General features: G+C 31.7%; 1 protein-coding gene across 2 annotated transcripts in view; it reads right to left on the bottom strand.

Annotated features, from left to right (window-relative positions):
• LOC128021461 (ephrin type-A receptor 5) overlaps positions 1 to 25222 on the bottom strand; it is a 109966-nt gene that overhangs the window by 14977 nt on the left and 69767 nt on the right. For both annotated transcript variants that reach the window (XM_052608695.1, XM_052608696.1), the window contains exons 10-12: positions 23218 to 23343; positions 21372 to 21557; positions 20985 to 21046 (exon numbers count right to left, since the gene is read on the bottom strand). In XM_052608695.1, coding sequence (XP_052464655.1) covers positions 20985 to 21046; positions 21372 to 21557; positions 23218 to 23343 — 374 coding nt within the window. The remainder of the gene's footprint in view (positions 1 to 20984; positions 21047 to 21371; positions 21558 to 23217; positions 23344 to 25222) is intronic.

Here is a 25222-nt window from a genome sequence, read left to right as displayed (position 1 = left end):
ATTAAATTGGCTAAATTTCTAAATCAATGTTACAATCAACATATATTGTAACATTATATTATCATCCTTGCCATAGCATTCAGAGATGGTGAGAATGTGAAATATTGTTAAATGTAAGGTCAGCCAATCAGGCGTCACACTTCACCATCTAACAGGGGACCAGTGTGCTTTAGTCTAGTGAAATCACCACTACATGCACAGATCTGTTGCTGTGTATGTTTAGTATGTACAGTTTAGTCTGTGTGGAATTGTTTTTATTATTTGACTTTTTTCTGTTCAACACAAACAAAAATGACCCTCATTGGCTTATAAGAAACATCAAAGGAGGATTCGTTGTAGAGTGTCTGACAAAATTAATGTCTTGTAATGTATAATGTACGCTCAGCACCGCCGAGTGTTCCCGCGATCATTAAATCGAAACATGTAGGCGTATTTAAAAGCAATTTTAATACCCCGCATTCTGAGAGTGTCTCCCTGATGCTCGCAAGTTAGGCTTCATAACATATCTAGACTGTTATTAGTATGTAGACTATAACAGGTTTTGTAGTTGTCTATAGATCTGTTATCTTTCTCTATTTGAACTTTGAATATATAGAGAGCACTTATTGTTTCTACTTAATACGACTATTATGTTATTTGTTATGTGTTTATTTGTATGTTCAGTTTGTGAAAAGGATTTCACTTTCAGTCGGTCACTCTCAACGTCACATCGGTGATGACCGACACATTGTGATCCCAATTCTAGAAGCTCATAATTCATGAACGGTTCCAATGTCTGAAGAGACTCAGATAAAATCATGCAGGAGAGAATCCAGGCAGTTGAACAAAACCTTTTACAGAGCTTGAGTGTTGTTGTTTTTACTGCATATGATAATTCATACTCAGAAAGTAGAACTGAAATTATATTGATTACAAGATGATTTTTCCAGTCAAACATTTTTAGACCAGAAGTTGGTCATTAAGATTCCTTTTTTTGTATCTGTAAAAATCTTGTCTTGTGGCTTGAGTTAAGTGTTGGCATTAATGCTAATCAAACAATAAAAGGCGAGAAGAAAAATAATTACATTAATTTCTCAAGTAAAGCATTATTAGTTTGTTTAATTTACATCAACAAAACAAATTTATGGGTTAAAAAGAGCAGAAAGAGCTCTTTAAGATAACAATTGCATGTCAATACTTCTGTCAGTAAAGAGTGCATGTGGTAGATAAAATGAGTTTGGTCCCCAGTTAGATGGTGACGTGTGACGCCTGTTAGACTGAATCACCTCTTCTTACATCACAGACACATTAACATTATATGTTAAGTTAAAAAACAACATTATATGTTAACTTAAGAAACTACATTATATGTTAACTTAAGAAACAATATTATATGTTAACTTAAGAAACTACATTATATGTGAACTTAAACAACATTATATGTTAACTTAAGAAACTACATTATATGTTAACTTAAGAAACAATATTATATGTTAACTTAAGAAACTACATTATATGTGAACTTAAACAATATTATATGTTAACTTGCTGCATTGAAAAATTTCAATTGAGTTCAGTAAAACACCTTTTAACTATGCCACTTTAGCTGTTTAACACTGACATTTTTCAGAGGCTCCATTTTTTGTAGGGTATTATCAACATTGCCATTATATTCAGAAATAAATAAATAAATGTAATTTGTTAAATGTAAAGGCAAACAAACAGATCACGTCATACTTCACCATCTAACTGGGGACCGGTTTGATCTTGGAGGCCAATTTGTGCATTTTTTTAATAGATAGATAGATAGATGGATGGATGGATGGATGGATGGATGGATGGATGGATGGATGGATGGAATAATGCTAATGTTGATCTGAACACTTAGGTCCCCTGTTAAATGGTAAACTGCGACCTCTCTTTGGTTGCTTTGACATTTCTTGAAGATTTCATGTTAACTTTGAAAATATTCAATTGGCTAAATTTCTAAATCAATGTTACAATCAACATATATTGTAACATTATATTATCATCCTTGCCATAGCATTCAGAGATGGTGAGAATGTGAAATATTGTTAAATGTAAGGTCAGCCAATCAGGCGTCACACTTCACCATCTAACAGGGGACCAGTGTGCTTTTTTTTTAATGCAACAATCAATATATAATTTTGAAAAACTGACATATTCTAACCAAAAATTCCTCAAAGTAGACTACCAGTAAATTTGATAAAAAATATTCTGACAATAGACCTGACCATTTTTTGTTTAAGTGCTATCTGATATTATCAAGATGAATTTGTTCTGACAGGTTAACTCTGAGTTCTTGTCATCTTTTATTACCATTATCTAAACTATAGCAAATAAACTGTGATAGCGTTTGAAATGTTCAAGGTGTCTGAATAAATGTAGTTTTTACTGCATACATACACAATATACGTATATGTACTTATAATACTGACACATTGAGAAGTGTCATTATAGTTAGTTTGTTAGTACTTAGTTTCTTTATTTTTCAAATAATAATAATAGTAATAAAAAGTAGTAATATAATTAGAGTCAGCCAGCTGTCAACAGTTCAAGGGCAGAGGTAATGCCTCTTATAATTAACTATATATATATATATATATATATAATTATTTTTTTTTTTTTTACATTTATTTGACATTTTCTTTGCTTAACCCCAATACACTTCTCAACGTATTAATGCAATCAAAACCCATTCCTGAGAAGGACCTATCAGTGATGATAATTTGATCAGACAGATAGATAGATAGATGGATAGATGGATAGATGGATGGATGGATGGATGGATAGATGGATAGATAGATAGAACAGATAGATGGAATAATGCTAATGTTGATCTGAACACTTAGGTCCCCTGTTAAATGGTAAACTGCGACATCTCTTTGGTTGCTTTGACATTTCTTGCCAATTTCATGTTAACTTTGAAAATATTCAATTGGCTAAATTTCTAAATCAATGTTACAATCAACATATATTGTAACATTATATTATCATCCTTGCCATAGCATTCAGAGATGGTGAGAATGTGAATTATTACAGCCAATCAGGCGTCACACTTCACCATCTAACAGGGGACCAGTGTGCTTTAGTCTAGTGAAATCACCACTACATGCACAGACCTGTTGCTGTGTATGTTTAGCATGTACAGTTTAGTCTGTGTAGAAATGACCATGCAGTAGTGAACAAAATGGTGACCTAAACATGGAAACATTGAAATTAACTGATTTTGTTCAAGTTAAAAAAAAATATTGAACATCATTGAACCAAATTTACACTTCAGATTTCACCAACAAATCTTTTGACATTGTATGGGTAAAACCAGCAGAAAGAGCTCTTTAAGGTAACAATTGCAGGTCAGTACGTTTAATAGTAAAGAGTGCATTTGTTTGATAAAATGAGTTTGGTCCCCAGTTAGATGGTGATGTGCGACACATGTCTGGCTGATTTGCCCTTTCTCGAATAACAAACGCACTTTAAAGATTCTGGAGCTTAAAACTCAACAATTCTACTACTGACGAATACTGTTAAATTTAAAGGGTTTACCGTGGACTACAGTGTTTATAGTTTTTATTCGTTTAATACGCAAATTTTACATTATTTCGAGTTTAATGAAACAACTTTTTTTCTGTCAAAAACAATTTTGTTTGACATGAGTAGCATACTTTACTAACTATTCAGCAGATGTTATAAAAAATGCTTGAAAAAAATCTTACAGGACAGAGACATTTATTACGTCAGTTTTGATGTCTTTTATCTCAAACTCAAATTCAGCTGTATTTTATGATGACTGTGTTTATGGAAGTGGAATTTTTTCAGCAATTAATACCTCAATGTTGAAACTTTTCACATAAACTTATTGTATGACTTCAGAAGACTTTGAATACAACACAAATAGTTTTTAATACTTTTATAATCTTTCTTGCACTAAATGTCCATGAGTATGTGTACCCCAATATATAATTTCATCAGGAAATAACATTTGGCCATAGATTCTGCATATTGATGCTAAAGGTTCCTCTTTCACAGCCATGGAGCACCTGCATGTGGAGAAACAGTGTTTTCTGTCAATATGTGACCGGTTGAGAACACTTGTGGTGTTTAAGCAGTGTGGAAATACACACACAAGAGATTCTGTTAGAATGACTTTGGTCCCCAGTTAGATGGTGAATTGTGACGTCTATTTGGCTGATTTTGCCATGAGAAGCCTACTAAGTTTAATTCTATTTAGCCATTTTTTTACATTATTTCTGAATGTAATAATGACATATGAGTTACACATATTATCTGTCTTTATACACAATTTTGACTATAATGTATATTAGTATATTACTTATATTACAAAAAATTACTTAAATTACTTTTGATTGTTCACTAGTAGTATTAATGTGGTTTTATTTTTTTACCCTAAAATCTTTTTACAGTGTTTGTTGAATGTCAAGAACGTGTATTTTAGTGTTATGATCAACATTGGCGTTGCATGCACAGATAGTGAAGATGCTAAATGTAAGGTCAACCAGCATCACACTTGACCATCTAACATGGGACCAGTGTGCTTTAGTTTAGTCACATCACTTCTACACTCTAAAAACCCATAAGTTCTAAATACTCAATTTTTTTGTGGACACCAATTATCTAAAAAAAAAAAAAAAAAGAATAATTAAGCAACTCTTAAGCAAATTTTTTTATTTACTTATACATTATAATAATTACATGAATTAATTTAGTCAAGTCAAGCTAAAAAGCTTTCTTTTTGCTTAATGTTTAAGTGCAGTGTACTTAAAACTGTTTATCATACATAATGTTTTTCATTTAGCAATTATTTTGGTACTTTATAAATTACAAATACTAACTAAAAAAAAGAATCAAAAACTCAAAAAATATTCAGCCTTTTTTAAACCGCACGATCTGTGTATTTCTGAATGTGAAACACTGGAAGATCATCTCATCACAGCTGTAGTGCTTGAAGGACATTTCATTGTCCATGATAACACAATCAGCAGGAGAGGGGCTTGTGTCAGTCATGTCTCACTCAATTCATCCTGGAATAAGTGCAGAGAGGAAAACTTTATCGTCAGAGACTAAAGTAGACATTAATATGTAATGCCAACAGAGTGGGGGGAACTTTAACATCAGAACCCAGAAGAGTAATTCACCATGGGATCGTTCTAGAGCTGGGCGATATGGCCTAAAAAACAAACAAACAAAAAACTAATTTTTTCATAAAAAAATCTGATTTACAATTTTAATTGATTTTCCCCTATACTTAAAATCAATATTCAGATGACAAAGTAGTTCCAAAGCAGTTAAAATGTCATTCTTTATAATTTAACAGTCAAATTTAAAACTGAGACAAGATTATATATATATATATATATATATATATATATATATATATATATATATATATATATATATATATATATATATAAGGCAGAATTATCTTAAAGCTGGAAAGACCTTTTTGTTTTTTTATACTAGCCCATCATGCATCTAACCATCCACTCAGCGTTCAGAGCTGTTCAGATTAAACTGCAGCTCCGCAGTGAAACAGGAGGACAGAGCAAGTGGAAATATATTTTCTAGGCTATATTTTCCATCTTGTAATGCCACAGGTTTAGGTTATTTATTGATTGATTTAAATATAAATTATTTGTAATAGAGCAGACACTGTCTAACCATGTCTTTTTGAAAAACGATGTTTTTAATAAATAGCTAAATAGGCAAAAAAATTATAAAAATAAGCAAGCAAGCGCAAGTTTGGGGGTTTGATTCCCCAGGAACACATGATATGTAAAGATTGATAGCTTTGGATAAAAGTGTCTGCTAAAAATAATTTTTTATTTAATTTTAATTTAAATAAGAAAGTTTTAGGCTGTGAGTGTGTGCAGTTTACACTGTAGAAAATAAATAGAAGCATCGTCAAGTTATGTTTACCACAGGCACTATTTTATTCATAAATTGAAAAACTCCATTAAAAAAAAACATATGAAAATCTCAAAGCAACCCGCAGCTCTGACGTCATAATTCCACCACTCTTATTTCAGATCTATTATGGCAGTTAATTCTTACATTTTATGTCCTAAAGAACATTTATTCTCACACATGTACACTGGGAAAGCATGAAGAGCTCCTTAATGTTGACATCATGTAAAAAAAAAAAAAACTATAATAATAAAAAAACGGTGATGGAGGCAGTTAGTGTTTGCCTTCACATGAAGATCAGACGTTTAGACTGTGATGAATGTCTGTGAAATCCTGCAGGTCTCTGATATGGTGAAACCTAGAAAACCACAAAAACGTAAAGTGTTTAACCGACATTGGAAAAGAGAAAGCCAAGTCTGTGTCCTGTTAAGTTCGGACACTTCACACAACTTGAAGTTACAGTACCTGAAGTGTTGAGGCTCACTCTGTTATATTCAGCATCCAGCTCAGCCTGCAGTTTCAGAAAGATTTGTAAAGGTTTACTACAAGTTTGTACATTTCTTTTGTAATTTTAATATATTACAATATTCATGTCTGTGTGTAAGCTTAAACCTAATTTTGGATTAGTACTCTTAGAAGCTAGTTGTTTAAAAACAGACCAAACAAACACACATTTACCAGGGCATTTCCCCAAAAAAAGCACTGTATGGCTAGGATGAGTGTAGAAACATTTGACACCAAATGGTCTCAACAATCGACTTGCTCATAATGCTTTTGAGAAACGCAGTCCTGAACATCACCGTTAACATCAGTGACATTCAGATCGTTTAGTGACGAAATGCCAGCTAACGTTAAGATTAGTGTCCTTCTTAGACGTTAACATCATTCTGTAAGCAGTGATGCTAACATAGAATCCAAATCAATGCACATTCAAAAGCTCTTGGGCGCTCTGTAAAAACAGCATTTCCCAAAAATAAAAACATCCCTTTATCGTGATATTCAATAAGACATTTTCACAATTGTTTTGATGTACTTACAAGTTGTTCCATAAGTTTGCTCCAGTGGCTTGTGATTATCCTCCGTGTTGAATGGATTCTTCTGAGCGTCGATTAGAACAACAACGTAACGTCACAGAGTAAACTTAAAATTAATAATTTTAATAGAAAAGTCTACTCAAAACCCCACGTTAAGCCACACAAAAAAAAAACAATTCCTCATTCAGAAAATGTAATTTTTATAAGTTGCATCAATGATTTAAAAGACTTTAATTGCAGTGTTCTTAATCTTTTTAAGTTAGTAGTACAGTTCAGGTTCAGACCTGTTGCTGTGTATGTTTAGCATGTACGGTTTAGTCTGTGTAGAAATCACCATGCAATAGTGAACAAAATGGAGACTAAACATTGAAACATATATATATATATATATATATATATATATATCAGTATCTACAATGTGTATGATGGTCTTTCCTGGCTAGTGCATTATAAAAAAGTAAAATAAAATCAGGTTATTTTTCAAGCTACATCATCTTGAAGCAGATCAATCTGAATCAAAGTGACTTGTTTTAAAGAATCCCCACACCCCCCAGTTCCCCCAGCAGTGTCTGGTAAACTGATGGTCTCCTCTCTTCATATGCTAATAACACTAATGCCTCCACATTATCACCTGGCCTCTCACAGCGAGCAGGTATTTGGACATACAAGCAAAGCCCAGAAAAGAAAGCAGGTCTATTTAAGTGTATTTTATAAATGAAATGATACAAATAGTATTTAATTATACCAGATATTAATTTATTATTATAGGTTTTTTAACAAAGAAGCTGTTTATATTTTATGCATTGTATATTATTTTATTTTTAAATGCTAGATAAATAAAATAAGATCATAGCAGTAAGTCCGGGGAATACTTTTATTAAGTCAGGCATTTGTTGAACACTGCTGGGTACTTTTACAGGTACTTAAAAAAAATACAGGAGACCTTTCCCATAACATGCACCAATCCGGCATCAGGTTTATGGTCTGTGGTCTCTCAAACACTGGATAATATCAGTTAAAAAATATTATTTCCCTTAGGGCTTAAATGAACCTCATCATTTAAATATAGCCCAGGCTTGTCAAACACTATGTGTGGATGATGGACAGTGCTCCATTAACACAGAGAACAAACTTGGCCATCACATTGTTCACAAACTTCCTGACTCTGTCCACCTTTCCTCCAGTGGTGCCTCGGGTCGATTGAAGAAAGCATAATCTTCATTTGTTCAGTTCTTTCTTTAAGACACTGTTGGAAGAAAGGAAGGAGGTCACCCCAAACACTGGACCTGGGAGGACACACTGAGATTGATGCCCATGCTTTCCCTTGCTTGCTTTCCACCAACGTCGAATGTAGCTGTCCCAACAATCCAGATTCTGCATGCAGCTGATAGAAAATATACAATACAAATTATTAATTATGGCTCAAATCTATGGAGGTTCCATAATTGCTGAAAACTTTATAGGATGTTTATTTTATTGTTACATTTCCAGTCTTTAACATGGACAGCCAAAACTCACAGGTTTAAACGTTAAAGCTGATCCCTGAAACTGAAAGATATTCAGATGAATATACACTAACACTAAGAGGTTTACTTGTCTTGAAATGAGATTGACATCTATTATTCTTGTTGATTGTGGCAATTCCATTTTTGGGAGTATATATTTTTGTATTCAGAACATTTTATATTCAAAATATATTGAGTAGCAACATACCTTTTTTTGAGGACTGAACTTTCTGATGAAGTGAAATTCTTGTTTAGAGTGAACAATGTGAACTGTTGACTTGACTTTTCTTAAAAGAAAAAAGTAAAGACAGTTTTGTTAAACATGTTTAAACATAGTTGCAACATTTGTAGAATAAGTGATTAGAAAATGTAGAACTTACTCATGTTGTAGGATATGTTCTCCCTTCTAGCAGCCAGAATCACTTTAATAGTGAGTGAATGTTCTGTGATTATAAAGCAGCACTTCCTCCAGCTGGAGAGCAATGGGTTACATCAGGATATGATCACTGTCTGTATGATGAGGTCTGTATGACCGGTCATCTGTATGATCAGCTTCTGTTTGACCAGTCATCAGCATGCTGGCCATTCTCTTATGCATTGCATCTCGACCTGACGAGTCACTCTGTCTTATGTTTTTACTTAAGTTTAACTATTTCTGATGGAAAGAATGGCTGTTTTAGTGTTATTATCAACATTGTTGTTTCATAGATAAACAGAATATGAAATATTGATAAATGTAAGGCAACCAAACAGGCGTCACAATTCACAGTCTCATTGGGGACCGTCTTTTACACTTTCTCAATCCTTGACTCTTGGTCAGGAGCCTTTGGCATCAATGTTTAGTTTGTCTATTTAGTGCAGTTTTTCCATGTGCAGGGTATTTCACTGGTTTCATTGAGATACCTTTGCATCAACAGACAAACGCTGTGGACAGGGACATTTATTGCGTCAGTTTAGATGTCTTTTATCTCAAACACAAATTCAGCTGTATTTTATGATAACTGTGTTTATAGAGTGGAATTATTTTCAGCAATTAATACCTCAATGTTGAAACTTTTCACAGAAACTTATTGTATGACTTCAGAAGACTTTGAATACAACACAAATACTTTTAAATACTTTTAAAATCTTTTTTTAAAATTCCCTGATTATTTTTCAAACTACATAATCTTAAAGCAAACCAATCCTGGTCAAAGTGACTTGTTTTAAAGAATCCCCACATCCCCCAGTTCCCCCAGCAGCGTCTGGTAAACTGATTGTTCTCTCTTCTTATGCTAATAACACTAATGTCTCCACATTATCACCTGGCCCTTCAACGCAACAGTATCCGGGCTGACTGAGTCTTATCCAATCACGCTCCAGATATCTGGGTGGGGTTATATATATACTGTTTTCCTGACAGAATCTTCATTGATTTTTTTATTTTTTTGTGAAATAAAATTCTAAAACCTTGAAGGACAAACAGCTTTTTGAGATTCCTACATGGCCTACAAGGGACCACATACAACAAAGCCTACTAAGGCCATTTCTCATCTCTTTTTTCCATTCAAGACTGAAAAGGTAAGTTATACATTCTGAATTTAGATTCTGATAATATGTAAATAGTAGACTTAAAAAATAAATGTGTAAAAATGCATGCAAACTGTTAAAATTTGTATGTAGTCTCTTAGTAAATGTTAGTGCTGTTTAATCTCTATTTACTGAATATATTCGTTCATTTATTGATTGATTGATTTTTTTTGTGGTTGTTTCTAAATATTGTTTTTCATTTTGGCAAATGCAGTGTACCATAAAAAAAGATCTTGAATATTTCACAGGAAAATGAGACCCAGAAGAGTCTGTCCTGAAAAGGAAGCTTTGAAATTAATCGCATCTGAGAAAGATAAAGACATATTTCAGTCAAGAGTCAAGAGAAAGGTAAGTTATTCTGTCTCCAATACTGTATGACTGCAAATATTAATTAAATACTTGGCATAGTAGCTTATGAATTTCAAGAAGTGTACTCTACAATGTTATTACTTGTTCATAGTGTGCAGTATGAAAAAATAAGAACAGGAATTATAGATGATCAGTGGCTTGAATATTTAGTGTATTTTAATTTTGATGCACAGTTATAAAGATTGTACTGATAATCATACTTGATAAAATGTTTAATATTGATGATCATTGGAACTCGAAAACAACTGGGACACATATTAAACTTGTATCATAAATGTATGTATTCTCTAAAGCTAATATGTGCATGTGTATGTGTTTGTGACCAACAGATCGTTGATGAACAGAAAAGAGCAGATTTGTGTGCATTTGTGACCACAAACATCACTAAAGGAGAAGAAATGATGTTCGACTGCGGAGATCCTGACAGCTCATGGAGACAGGTACATTTCTATTTCAATTAGCTCATATTTCTGAGTTATTTCATGAATTGTTATTTATTTGTATTAAATCAAATTTCCTTTGAGTTTTAATGTAAAATAATGGAATTAACCTGGCAAACTTGTTACAAACAATGTTAAATCAGTTTGGTTTGGGATCAGTACGATTTTTAAATGTCTTTAAAAGAATATTCTGCTCACCAAGTCTGCAAGTATTATCAAGTATTATATATGTATATATATATATATAGGCAACATATCTATAGATATCTCGATATAGGTCTATTCAGTTTATTTTAAATAAATGCTGTAATTTTGACCTTTATTTTCATTGAATATCCTAAAAAGTACTATATATCACAGTTTCCACAAAACTATGAAGCAGGAAAATATGCTTTCAACACTGATAATATAAGAATCATTATTAATGATTGAGAACCAATAATAATTGATCATAAAAGAACATAAATTCTGCTAATTTAAATGATTTCTGAAGATCATTTGACACTGAAGAGTGGAGTAATGATGCTGACATATTTCACAATTTTAAATTCATTTTACAATATTTCTGATCAGGTAAATGCAGCCTTGATTAGAAGAAAAGTCTTCTTTTAAAAACATTAAACCAGTCTTCCTGATCCCAGACTCACTGGTCAGGTGTGTTGATCCTGTGAGAGGTGTGATGTTTGTGGGAGAGAGAGAGAGAGCGTGAACAGGGCAGATAGCACTGCAACACAATAGAGATTATTGATCAAAGTGAAGAAAAAACAATCCGCATTGGTATGGTCTTTACTATATTTCATAAAATAGTAGCACTTTCCCATAAGATGTCATTGGTTAACACTAGTTAACATGAAAATCACTTTTAAAGTGTTTATTAATGTTAGTAAACATTACTTTTATCATTAACAAATACAATGTTTGATTTTAATAATGTATTAATAAATATTATTTAATGGAGCTGAGCTAACATTAACAAAAAATAAACAGTTGTATTTTTTTTAATGTTAACAAAGCTTAAATATTTAAACAAATGTATTTCTCATTGTTAGTTAATGTGTCCTGTCCATCGCTCAGTGTTTTTAAATCAAACTTAAAGACTCATTTTTACACCCTTGCATTTGAGTGATGCTGTGAACAGTTCTTTTGATGTATGTTTTTATTTTTTTAAATGTGTATATATACATATTTTTTATTTTAATTTTTGATCTCTGTTGCTTTTAAAGTAACATTTTCTTGTAAAGCACGTTGGATCAATGATGGTTGTGTTAATGTTGTGCTCTATAAATAGAAATTGACTTGACCTGACTTATTGTAAAGTGAAACTTTACACTTAACAAAAAACACTTTATTTTAAGGGAATAATCCATTGGTAATCCAGAATAATGCATTAGTTAATCAATAATTATTGGCTTATTCTGGTCAATAAACTTGAATATCACTTAGTAAGAGCCACTTAATAATTGTGAAAAAGTTAATCATTAATTACTGGTTTGTTTATTCTGAACTAATACACAATTCTGGATCCTTAAAATGTTAGGTTAATCATTAATTACTAGTGTTTTATTACATGAATTACATCTTTTAATTTGGGTCTGGGTTTGAGTATTAAAGGGGATGCAAGTCAACAAGTTTAATGTATGCAATGATAAAATCAGTTTTACAAAAAAGAGCACTTGTTGAATTGTTCTGCATGTCACTTTCAGCGTTCATGACAATATAATTATTAATTGTATTAATTCTGTACAGCTTAGTCAGGTGGCCATTACTAGAGATTGTTATAAATGAATCTTCTATATTACAGGTAGCAGGATGCTTGGTCCATTACAGACGGATGGACAACACCCTGATCAGACAACTACACCCTACACCCAGGATCTACTTGGTCTGTCTCTACATGTCAGAACGAGTAACTTCAGTCTTCAATGTGAAGAAAGACTATCTTAAGCAGAATGATGAGCAAATCAGTGGAAGAGCGTCCTACTATTGAGGAAAGCCTTCAGGAAGTCAAAACTATGTGCAAAGACTTATTGTAGAGTTTACAATAAGCATTAAAATGATTGGATATAAGAATTAGTGTGAATTTACAGGTTTGATCACCAGTCTTATCAAATATCAACCACAAACAGCTACAGCTCAGGAAAGACTTCAGCCTTCAGTCTTGGACACATTAGTAAATCACTAGTGCCATTAAATCAAAACGGTATGTTCCATTCACCATAAACAATACTGAAGAGCTGAAGATCATTGTCTTTTCGTGTTTTCAACTTTGTAAAGTATGTATTACTGACATAATTTTTTTTTAATTCAATCATATATTTATTCACTTTATATATTTTTTATCTTGTAATTTTGTTAAATAGCAAGAGCCAGAGAGCACTGGTCAGAAACAGAGAGGAAAGTCATCGAACACTGTTTCAAGATCTACTTTGAGGAAATGAAGGCTCCTGGAAAAGTGGACTGTGAAAGATGCATAAATGAAAACAGGATTCTAAAGGATAATGGAAGAGACTGGAAAACAGTTCAATACTTTGTGCTCAACAGAATAATTTCAGTTAAGAGAAGTTTGGGTGAACAGTACTGATCCCATAAACCCTGAGAGCGTGTGATGTGGAGTATCAGTGTTGAGTCCTAACTGTGCCGTGACACTGAAGGTCCATGTACATGCAGCATCAGTGCCTCATAGCATTGAAATGATTGACTACAGCTGTTTTCAGCTGCTGTTTGGGACTCTGTTTTAGACCTGTTATAACTTTGATGTAAGCCACTGTAATTTTGAACTATTCTTTTTTTTAAATAAACAAATTTTATTATTTTCATTTTGATTTGTTGTTTTACTTTTCTTGGCAATGTTGATAATAAAAATGGAGCCCCTAAATCAAGTGCTGCTCTGAAAAATGTCAGTGTGTTAAACGAATAAAGTGCCAATGCTTAAAAAGTATTTTATTGTAGCTCTCCATACAACACCTGACACTAACACACACATAGAGGTCAAAACTCAAAATTATTTATTGATTGTTGAATTGAGAATTTTCAGTTGGTTCTACAAATGTGCAAATGTTAAAAGACATTCAGTTCATCTAATTTACTGGAGCCAACTGAAGATTTTAATGCAGTAAATAAAAAAATAAAATAAAAACACTGGTCCCCTGTTAGATGGTGAAGTGTGACGCCTGATCGGCTGACCTTACATTTAACAATATTTCATATTCTCACCATCTCTGAATGCTATGGCAAGGATGATAATATAATGTTACAATATATGTTGATTGTAACATTGATTTAGAAATTTAGCCAAGTGAATATTTTCAGTCAACATGAAATCTTCAAGAAATGTCAAAGCAACCAAAGAGATGTCGCAGTTTACCATTTAACAGGGGACCTAAGTGTTCAGATCAACATTAGCACTATTCCATCTATCTATCTATCTATCTATCTATCTATCTATCTATCTATCTATCTATCTATCTATCTATCTATCTATCTATCTATCTATCTATCTATCTATCTATCTTTAAAAAAATAATAATAATTAGCCTCCAAGATCAAACCGGTCCCCAGTTAGATGGTGAAGCATGACGTGATCTGTTTGTTTGCCTTTACATTTAACAAATTACTTTTATTTTATTTATTTATTTCTGAATATAATGGCAATGCTGATAATACCCTAAAAATGGAGCCTCTGAAAAATGTCAGTGCTAAACAGCTAAAGTAGCCTGGTTAAAAGATATTTTACTGAACTCAACTGAAATTTTTCAATGCAGCAAGCTAACATATAATATTGTTTCTTAAGTTAACATATAATATTGTTTCTTAAGTTAACATATAATATTGTTTCTTAAGTTAACATATAATATTGTTTCTTAAGTTAACATATAATATTGTTTCTTAAGTTAACATATAATATTGTTTCTTAAGTTAACATATAATATTGTTTCTTAAGTTAACATATAATATTGTTTCTTAAGTTAACATATAATATTGTTTCTTAAGTTCACATATAATGTAGTTTCTTAAGTTAACATATAATATTGTTTCTTAAGTTCACATATAATGTAGTTTCTTAAGTTAACATATAATATTGTTTCTTAAGTTCACATATAATGTAGTTTCTTAAGTTAACATATAATATTGTTTCTTAAGTTAACATATAATATTGTTTCTTAAGTTAACATATAATATTGTTTCTTAAGTTAACATATAATATTGTTTCTTAAGTTAACATATAATATTGTTTCTTAAGTTAACATATAATATTGTTTCTTAAGTTAACATATAATATTGTTTCTTAAGTTAACATATAATATTGTTTCTTAAGTTCACATATAATGTAGTTTCTTAAGTTAACATATAATATTGTTTCTTAAGTTCACATATAATGTAGTTTCTTAAGTTAACATATAATATTGTTTCTTAAGTTCACATATAATGTAGTTTCTTAAGTTAACATATAATATTGTTTCTTAAGTTAACATATAATGTTGTTTCTTAAGTTAACATATAATATTGTTTCTTAAGTTAACATATAATATTGTTTCTTAAGTTAACATATAATATTGTTTCTTAAGTTCACATATAATGTAGTTTCTTAAGTTAACATATAATATTGTTTCTTAAGTTAACATATAATATTGTTTCTTAAGTTAACATATAATATTGTTTCTTAAGTTCACATATAATGTAGTTTCTTAAGTTAACATATAATATTGTTTCTTAAGTTAGCATATAATATTGTTTCTTAAGTTAACATATAATATTGTTTCTTAAGTTAACATATAATATTGTTTCTTAAGTTAACATATAATGTTGTTTCTTAAGTTAACATATAATATTGTTTCTTAAGTTAACATATAATGTTGTTTCTTAAGTTAACATATAATATTGTTTCTTAAGTTCACATATAATGTAGTTTCTTAAGTTAACATATAATATTGTTTCTTAAGTTAACATATAATGTAGTTTCTTAAGTTAACATATAATATTGTTTCTTAAGTTCACATATAATGTAGTTTCTTAAGTTAACATATAATATTGTTTCTTAAGTTCACATATAATGTAGTTTCTTAAGTTAACATATAATATTGTTTCTTAAGTTCACATATAATGTAGTTTCTTAAGTTAACATATAATATTGTTTCTTAAGTTAACATATAATGTTGTTTCTTAAGTTAACATATAATGTTGTTTCTTAAGTTAACATATAATATTATTTCTTAACTTAACATATAATATTGTTTCTTAACTTAACATATAATGTTGTTTCTTAACTTAACATATAATATTGTTTCTTAACTTAACATATAATGTTAATGTGTCTGTGATGTAAGAAGAGGTGATTCAGTCTAACAGGCGTCACACGTCACCATCTAACTGGGGACCAAACTCATTTTATCTACCACATGCACTCTTTACTGACAGAAGTATTGACATGCAATTGTTATCTTAAAGAGCTCTTTCTGCTCTTTTTAACCCATAAATTTGTTTTGTTGATGTAAATTAAACAAACTAATAATGCTTTACTTGAGAAATTAATGTAATTATTTTTCTCCTCGCCTTTTATTGTTTGATTAGCATTAATGCCAACACTTAACTCAAGCCACAAGACAAGATTTTTACAGATAAAAAAAAAGGAATTTCAATGACCAACTACTGGTCTAAAAATATTTGACTGGAAAAATTATCTTGTAATCAATATAATTTCAGTTCTGCTTTCTGAGTATGAATTATCATATGCAGTAAAAACAACAACACTCAAGCTCTGTAAAAGGTTTTGTTCAACTGACTGGCTTCTCTCCTGCATGATTTTATCTGAGTCTCTTTAGACATTGGAACCGGTCATGAATTATGAGCTTCTAGAAGTAGGATCACAATGTGTCGGTCATCACCGATGTGACGTTGAGAGTGACTGACTGAAAGTGAAATCCTTTTCACAAATAACATAATAGTCGTATTACGTAGAAACAATAAGTGCTTTCTATATATTCATAGTGCAAATAGAGAAATTTTTCAAGCAAGACAGATCTGTAGACAACTACAAAACCTGTTATAGTCTACATACTAATAACAGTCTAGATATGTTATGAAGCCTAACTTGCGAGCATCAGGGAGACACTCTCAAAATGCGGGGTATTAAAATTGCTTTTAAATACGCCTACATGTTTCGATTTAATGATCGCGGGAACACTCGGCGGTGCTGAGCGTACATTATACATTACAAGACATTAATTTTGTCAGACACTCTACAACGAATCCTCCTTTGATGTTTCTTATCGGCCAATGAGGGTCATTTTTGTTTGTGTTGAACAAAAAAAAAGTCAAATAATAAAAACAATTTCTACACAGACTAAACTGTACATGCTAAACGTACACAGCAACAGGTCTGTGCATGTAGTGGTGATTTCACTAGACTAAAGCACACTGGTCCCCTGTTAGATGGTCAAGTGTGACGCCTGATCGGCTGTAATAATTCACATTCTCACCATCTCTGAATGCTATGGCAAGGATGATAATACAATGTTACAATATATGTCGATTGTAACATTGATTTAGAAATTTAGCCAAGTGAATATTTTCAAAGTTAACATGAAATTGGCAAGAAATGTCAAAGCAACCAAAGAGATGTCACAGTTTACCATTTAACAGGGGACCTAAGTGTTCAGATCAACATTAGCACTATTCTATCTATCTATCTATCTATCTATCTATCTATCTATCTATCTATCCATCCATCTATCCATCTATCTATCTATCTGTCTGATCAAATTATCATCACTGATAGGACCTTCTCAGGAATGGGTTTTGATTGCATTCATACGTTGAGAAGTGTATTGGGGTTAAGCAAAGAAAATGTCAAATAAATGTAATATATATATATATATATATATATATATATATATATATATATATATATATATATATATATATATATATATATATATATAGTTAATTATAAGAGGCATTACTTCTGCCCTTGAACTGTTGACAGCTGGCTGACTCTAATTATATTACTACTTTTTATTACTATTATTATTATTTGAAAAATAAAGAAACTAAGTACTAACAAACTAACTATAATGACACTTCTCAATGTGTCAGTATTATAAGTACATATACGTATATTGTGTATGTATATATATTTATACAGTAAAAACTACATTTATTCAGACACCTTGAACATTTCACACATTATCACAGTTTATTTGCTATAGTTTAGATAATGGTAATAAAAGATGACAAGAACTCAGAGTTAAACTGTCAGAACAAATTCATCTTGATAATATCAGATAGCACTTAAGCAAAAAATGGTCAGGTCTATTGGCAGAATAATTTTTGGTCCCAAATATTTAGCAAATTTACTGGTAGTCCACTTTATGAAGAATTTCTGGTTATAATATGTCAAAAAAGTTTTTTCAAAATTATATATTGATTGTTGCATTAAAAAAATAAAATAAAAACACTGGTCCCCTGTTAGATGGTGAAGTGTGACGCCTGATTGGCTGACCTTACATTTAACAATATTTCACATTCTCACCATCTCTGAATGCTATGGCAAGGATGATAATATAATGTTACAATATATGTTGATTGTAACATTGATTTAGAAATTTAGCCAAGTGAATATTTTCAGTCAACATGAAATCTTGAAATGAAATGTCAAACAACCAAAGAGAGGTCGCAGTTTACCATTTAACAGGGGACCTAAGTGTTCAGATCAACATTAGCACTATTCTATCTATCTATCTATCTATCTATCTATCTATCTATCTATCTATCTATCTATCTATCTATCTATCTATCTATCTATCTATCTATCTTTAAAAAAAAAAAAAAAATTAGCCTCCAAGATCAAACCGGTCCCCAGTTAGATGGTGAAGCATGACGTGATCTGTTTGTTTGCCTTTACATTTAACAAATTACTTTTATTTATTTATTTATTTCTGAATATAATGGCAATGCTGATAATACCCTAAAAATGGAGCCTCTGAAAAATGTCAGTGCTAAACAGCTAAAGTAGCCTGGTTAAAAGATATTTTACTGAACTCAACTGAAATTTTTCAATGCAGCAAGCTAACATATAATATTGTTTCTTAAGTTAACATATAATATTGTTTCTTAAGTTAACATATAATATTGTTTCTTAAGTTAACATATAATATTGTTTCTTAAGTTAACATATAATATTGTTTCTTAAGTTAACATATAATATTGTTTCTTAAGTTAACATATAATATTGTTTCTTAAGTTCACATATAATGTAGTTTCTTAAGTTAACATATAATATTGTTTCTTAAGTTAACATATAATGTTGTTTCTTAACTTAACATATAATATTGTTTCTTAACTTAACATATAATGTTAATGTGTCTGTGATGTAAGAAGAGGTGATTCAGTCTAACAGGCGTCACACGTCACCATCTAACTGGGGACCAAACTCATTTTATCCAACACATGCACTCTTTACTGTCAGAAGTATTGACATGCAATTGTTATCTTAAAGAGTTCTTCATTTTACTTTATTTATGCTATACTCAAATTAGCTATAGTGTCTTGTTTGTTTTGTCTTAATATTTTTTGGTTTGACTGAAACAAATATATATATATATATATATATATATATATATATATATATATATATATATATATATATATATATATATATATATATCTGTGTGATTGCATTCATATATTGAGAAGTGTATTTGTATTAGTGTCAAGCCCAGAAAATATCTGCATGTCATACTAATTTATTAAACATTTTGGATTTCTATCAGAATATTTCTTCAATGGTGATATAGTGTGAATGTTTCAAAGTTTAGAGTTGCATTTAAATACAGTTAGATTGTAAAGAAAGACTTGGTACAATTGCCCTTGTGTTTCCACACACAGTTGCATTGCAGTCTATGGAGGTCCTCTGTTGGATAGGTAGACGTCACTCAGGTCCCCACTTGGCATGTTTTTTAAAAAAATTTAAAATGCATTTTTTCAGTTATATTATGAAAAAAGACCTCAAATGAAAATTTTGTATGTAATTTTTGTTTCTTAAAAATGACCAGAAACACTGGTCCCCTCTTGGTCAGTGTAGAGCGATAGTCCCCTCTTAGTAACATAGACGTGTATGTGTGCGTGTGTGTGTGTGTGTGAATTTAGTAAAATAAAATATTAAAAATATAATATAAATAAATATTTGATACATTTCATGAAATACACAAAAACTAAACATGAAATATATAATGGTGACACTTTAAATATAATAAAAAAGTTTATGGATTTCCTCATTTATAACACACTTGGTATTACTTAGTAATTTGTGTAATTACACTGTAACAAGGGACGTGTTTATAATAACGTGTAACTAATCATCTCTGTAATTTTTTTCATGACATGCGAGACCCGACGTGCGTTCGGGTAGACACTTGTGTGTTTGTGTGTGTGTGTGTGTGTGGGGAGGGGCGGGGGATGAGGGAGAACAAAATAATTCACGGGACTCCCGCAAAAAAGAAATATCTAAACATAAAATATCTAAAACAAATGAATTGTTATTAATGTATTGTACAAAAAGCAACATTAACTAATATAAAATATAAACACTTAACAATTAGAAGTGTATGCAGAGTTTCTATTTAGGCTAAAACACATATTTGCTGCGTTGAGCAAAATGCAGTGCTGAGATTTGCGTGCTCACAAATCCTCTCATTATAACACACGAATTGTAGACATTATGAAAGCTTCATCAAGCATATATTTATTGTGTTATAACAGAGATGTGTGAGATTGCGATGAACTGAGATGTCTTTTAGAGATTATAAACGCAACGCTCTTTGATGGCATTCTGCCAAACTAAACCACGCACGCAGCAGCCGCTTGCTTTAGATAGAAAAAAAAAATAACATTGTTATGAACATTCACAGAACACTAACAAATATTTACAAGGAGCATGTATGCTGGGATTTCATCAATTTAATGGAGAAAAAAGTAATGTAAGTAATTACTAATTACTTTTGAAATAAAGTAATCAGAACAGTAACGTGATATCTTTTAAAATGAGTAATCAGTCATTTGATTACATTTTCAGAGTAAATTGGCCATCACTGGTCAATAAACATGTCACATTAGTGTATTTGTTAACTGAGAAAAGCTAAATGTACCTTCAAAAAGGTGTCCAGGGATCCGTTCTCCATATATTCTGTTATTATCATCACTGGCTTACCTTGCAGAAATAAAACACACACATTTCAGCTTCAAGGTCTTATGTTATGTTATTATTATATGAAACATAAACAAGACACAAAACTGGTAACATAAAAATGTGGTAACATCTCATTTAACGGCTTTTATTCAAATCAAAAACATTTGTTAATATTATTTTTCAAACTTAATATTTTAGGTTACACCAACAATGCTAAACTGAGGGGTGAAATCAAGTATAAACGGCTCTTTTAGGATAACAATTGCATGTCAACACTTTTTACAGTGAAATACAGAAACAATCATTTTCAAAGACAATCATAATCAAAAGAGCTCCAGGCACTCACTCTTAGTGACGACCCCATTGAGGTGGATGATGTTGGGATGGTCGAACTGGCCCATGATGCTGGCCTCCCCCAGGAAGTCCCTCCTCTGATTCTCGGTGTAACCGGCTTTCAGAGTTTTAATGGCCACTGGGATCTCTCTCTTCCCTGGCAGCCGCAGTAAACCACTGCACACCTCACCGAACTCCCCTGCAACCGCGAGGCAGAGCCATCAGTGAACCGTGGCAGGAAAGAGCCAGACAATGAAACGCCTCATTGTGCTTGGGCAGATTTCCCTCGCAAGGTGACAAAGTGCAAAGCTACTGAGGGATGAACTTCCTTCTGAACGCATGAATAAAATCTGCCAGCGAACGCCAGTATTTATAATGTGACACTTCCAGAGTGGGATGTGAAACCTAAAGTTTAGCCCAATTCTCGTTTTTAGGATGCTTATATATGTGACCCTGCACCACAAAACCAGTCGTTAGTCGCTGGGGTATAGTTTTAGCAATAGCCAAAAAATATATATATATATGGATTTTAATTAAGGATCATTAGAATATTAAGTAAAGATTATTTTCCATGAATATAATTTGTAATTTCCTACCGTAAATATATAAAAGCTAAATGTTCGATTAGTAATCAGTAATTAGGAATTAGGAATTAATTTGGATATATTTAAAGATGATTTTCTCAGTATTTAGATTTTTTTGCACCCTCAGATTCCACATTTTGAAGATTTTGTCCCTTATTGATTCATTAAAAGCAATGTTACCTGCACTTTGAGAGTCCAAAAAGCATACCATACAACACTAAATTAATACCTGTGGCTCTTGGTGTTATATTGAGGTCTTATGAAGCAAAACAACCAGTCTGTGCAAGAAACTGAACATTATTTGTAACATTATTACCTGTAATCCAGAGCCTCAGACTCCGATTCTTTTCTGCAAACTGGTTCTTTATGACAGTTCGTTTCAGTGAACTTTAGTTCAGTTCACTGGTTTGCTTATGTTTACACAATTATATTATATTATTAAAGCAGCAAGTAATAATGTCAAATGGGGATGTTTCACATGTCTAAAGCATTTAAAGTGAATAACAAGTCTTCATCAACTCACCTTTTTACATAAACAATGAGAAACCATAAAAAACATTAATTCCTCCCTTACATTCATGTGCTTTGCTTTATAGGATCTCAATACATCGTACCGCAATGGGTATTTATTTTGTGTTGTCTGATATATGCTTTTTTACATTCTTAAAGATGGGCCATTGGCTTTTTATGAACCACCTATACATTTTATGAATAATCAAGGACCACAGTTTCAAATCTTTGGTAACACTAGTTTAAAGACCGATTCTCTCTATTAAGTTGCTTATTAGCATGAATATTATTAACATATTGCCTGTTTATTTGTATTTCTAAAGCATATATTCTACCAATGACTAAATTCTACATCTCTAATCAATATCTAAACTTAATAACCACCGTACTACTATTAATAAGTGGAAAATTAGGAGTTTATTGAGGCTAAAGTCATAGATAATGGTTTGGAGAATTGGACCTTGAAATAAAGTATGAGCAAATTGTCTTTACTGTTCTACTGAAGAACACAAGTCTCCTACATCTTGGATGGCCTGAGGGTGAATAAATTAACTGCAATTTTTCTTTTTTGGGGGGTGAACTACTCCTTTAAGTAACTATGTGGTTGCCGGGACATTCTGAGTGGTTGCTATGGTGTTGTTAGGCAGTTTATCAAGCATGTTTTATCCAACATAAAACTTTTCAGCAGTAAATGTTCACCAAGTTAGCTAACTGTAATTCTGTGCCTAAGGCCTGTTTTGTTTTAATCACTCACAACTCACTCACCGGCTCCAATAACCCGCTCAATGGTGATACAGGACACATCAATCTCCTTGGCGAACTCGTGGACGGCCTGGTTGGGATCTTCGTAGGTGTGAGGATCGATATACGTGCGGACCGCTGGGAATTTGACTGTGAGAGAGGACAAGAAACAGAGAGATAGAGGAGGAAATGTTGAATCGGGGCCCTTCACAGCTCTGGGGTTGGGTTATGTGATGTACCGTAAGCGGGTGAACACAGGAGATGCTGTTTGAGGTTTCATCTCTAGAGACCATGTTTGTTCTTCCCTGCTGCGCCAAGCACAACACACTGATGGATTGCTTTAGGACTATATAATAAGAATAAACCAAAATATGCCACACTTCTGTGTCACTGTATTATTGGCTACATGGTTAGTGTGGTTGTTGCCTAATGGACCAGTGAGGTTTTCGGATTACAGATAGGTGTTTCAGTAGCTGCAATGTTACAAAACAGAGAATTTAAGTCTTTTTATCAGTCCTTCTATTGCTAATCAGTGAATAATAATAATAATAATAATTATTATTATTATTATCATTATTATTAGTAGTATTATAAATAATTAATATAATAATAATAATAACAATAATAATAGTTATTATATTATTATTATTATTATTATTATTATTATTATTATTATTATTATTATTATTATTCTTAATAATAATAATAATAATACTAATAATAATACTAATAATAATAATAATACTAATAATAATAATAATAATAATAATAATAATAATAATAATAATAATAATAATATGTATTATTATTATTATTATTATTATTATTATTATTATTCACTGATTAACAATAGAAGAACTGATGAAAAGACTTAAATTCTCTGTTTATATTCAAACATATTTATAAAAAACATTATTATTACTATTATTTTTCATTATACAACACTGCATGCATTGTTAATAATAATTAGTAGTAATGTGAAAATATATTTTAAAATGTATTTATATTTTCTAAATGATTAGTATTTTTTGTTTAAAATGTTTTGCTATACATACACAGGTGCATCTCCATAAATTAGAATGTTGTGGAAAAGTTCATTTATTTCAATGATTCAACTTAAATTATGAAGCCTGTGTATTCAATTAATTCAATGCACACAGACTTAAGTAGTCTAAGTCATTGGTTATTGTAATTGTGATGATTTTGGCTCACATTGAACAAAAACCCACCAATTCACGATCTCAACAAATTAGAATATTATAACATGGGAATCAGCTGATCAACTCAAAACGTTGATGGTCTCTGATGGAAAAACATGGTCCATCAGACGTGTCAAGGAATTTGCTCAACCACAGACAACATCAGAGGCGTCTTATGTGGGCTAAGAAGAAACTGTCGCCCAGTGGACCAAAGACCTCTTTTCAGATGAGAGCAAGTTTTGTATTTCATTTGGAAACCACGGTCTTAGAGTCTGGAGGAAGGGGGGAGACGATCAAAGCCCAAGTTGCTTGAAGTCCAGAGTTAAGTTTCCACAGTCTGTGATGATTTGGGCTGCAATGTCATCTGCTGGTGTTGGTCCATTTTTTTTTTTTTTTTTTTGTAAACCAAAGTCACTGCACACGTTTACCAAGAAATTTTGGAGCACTTCATGCTTCCTTCAGCTGACCAGCTTTTTGAAGATGCTGATTTCATTTTCCAGCAGGATTTGACACCTGCCCACACTGCCAAAAGCACCAAAAGTTGGTTAAATGACCATGGTGTTGGTGTGCTTGTCTTGCCAGCAAACTCACCAGACCTGAACCCCAGAGAGAATCTATGGGCTATTGTCAAGAGGAAGATGAGAAACAAGAGACAAAAAACAGATGAGCTGAAGGATACTGTCAAAGAAACCTGGGCTTCCAGACCACCTCAGCAGTGCCACAAACTGATCACCTCCATGCCATGCCGAACTGAGGCAGTAATTCGAGCAAAAGGAGGCTATAACAAGTACTGAGTACATGTACAGTAAATGAACAGACTTTCCAGAAGG

Source organism: Carassius gibelio, chromosome A10 (genome assembly GCF_023724105.1).
Source record: "Carassius gibelio isolate Cgi1373 ecotype wild population from Czech Republic chromosome A10, carGib1.2-hapl.c, whole genome shotgun sequence".
Lineage (NCBI taxonomy): Eukaryota > Metazoa > Chordata > Actinopteri > Cypriniformes > Cyprinidae > Carassius > Carassius gibelio.
The sequence above is the reverse complement of the archived record's forward strand: the minus strand, read 5'-3'. Positions and strand labels throughout refer to the sequence as shown.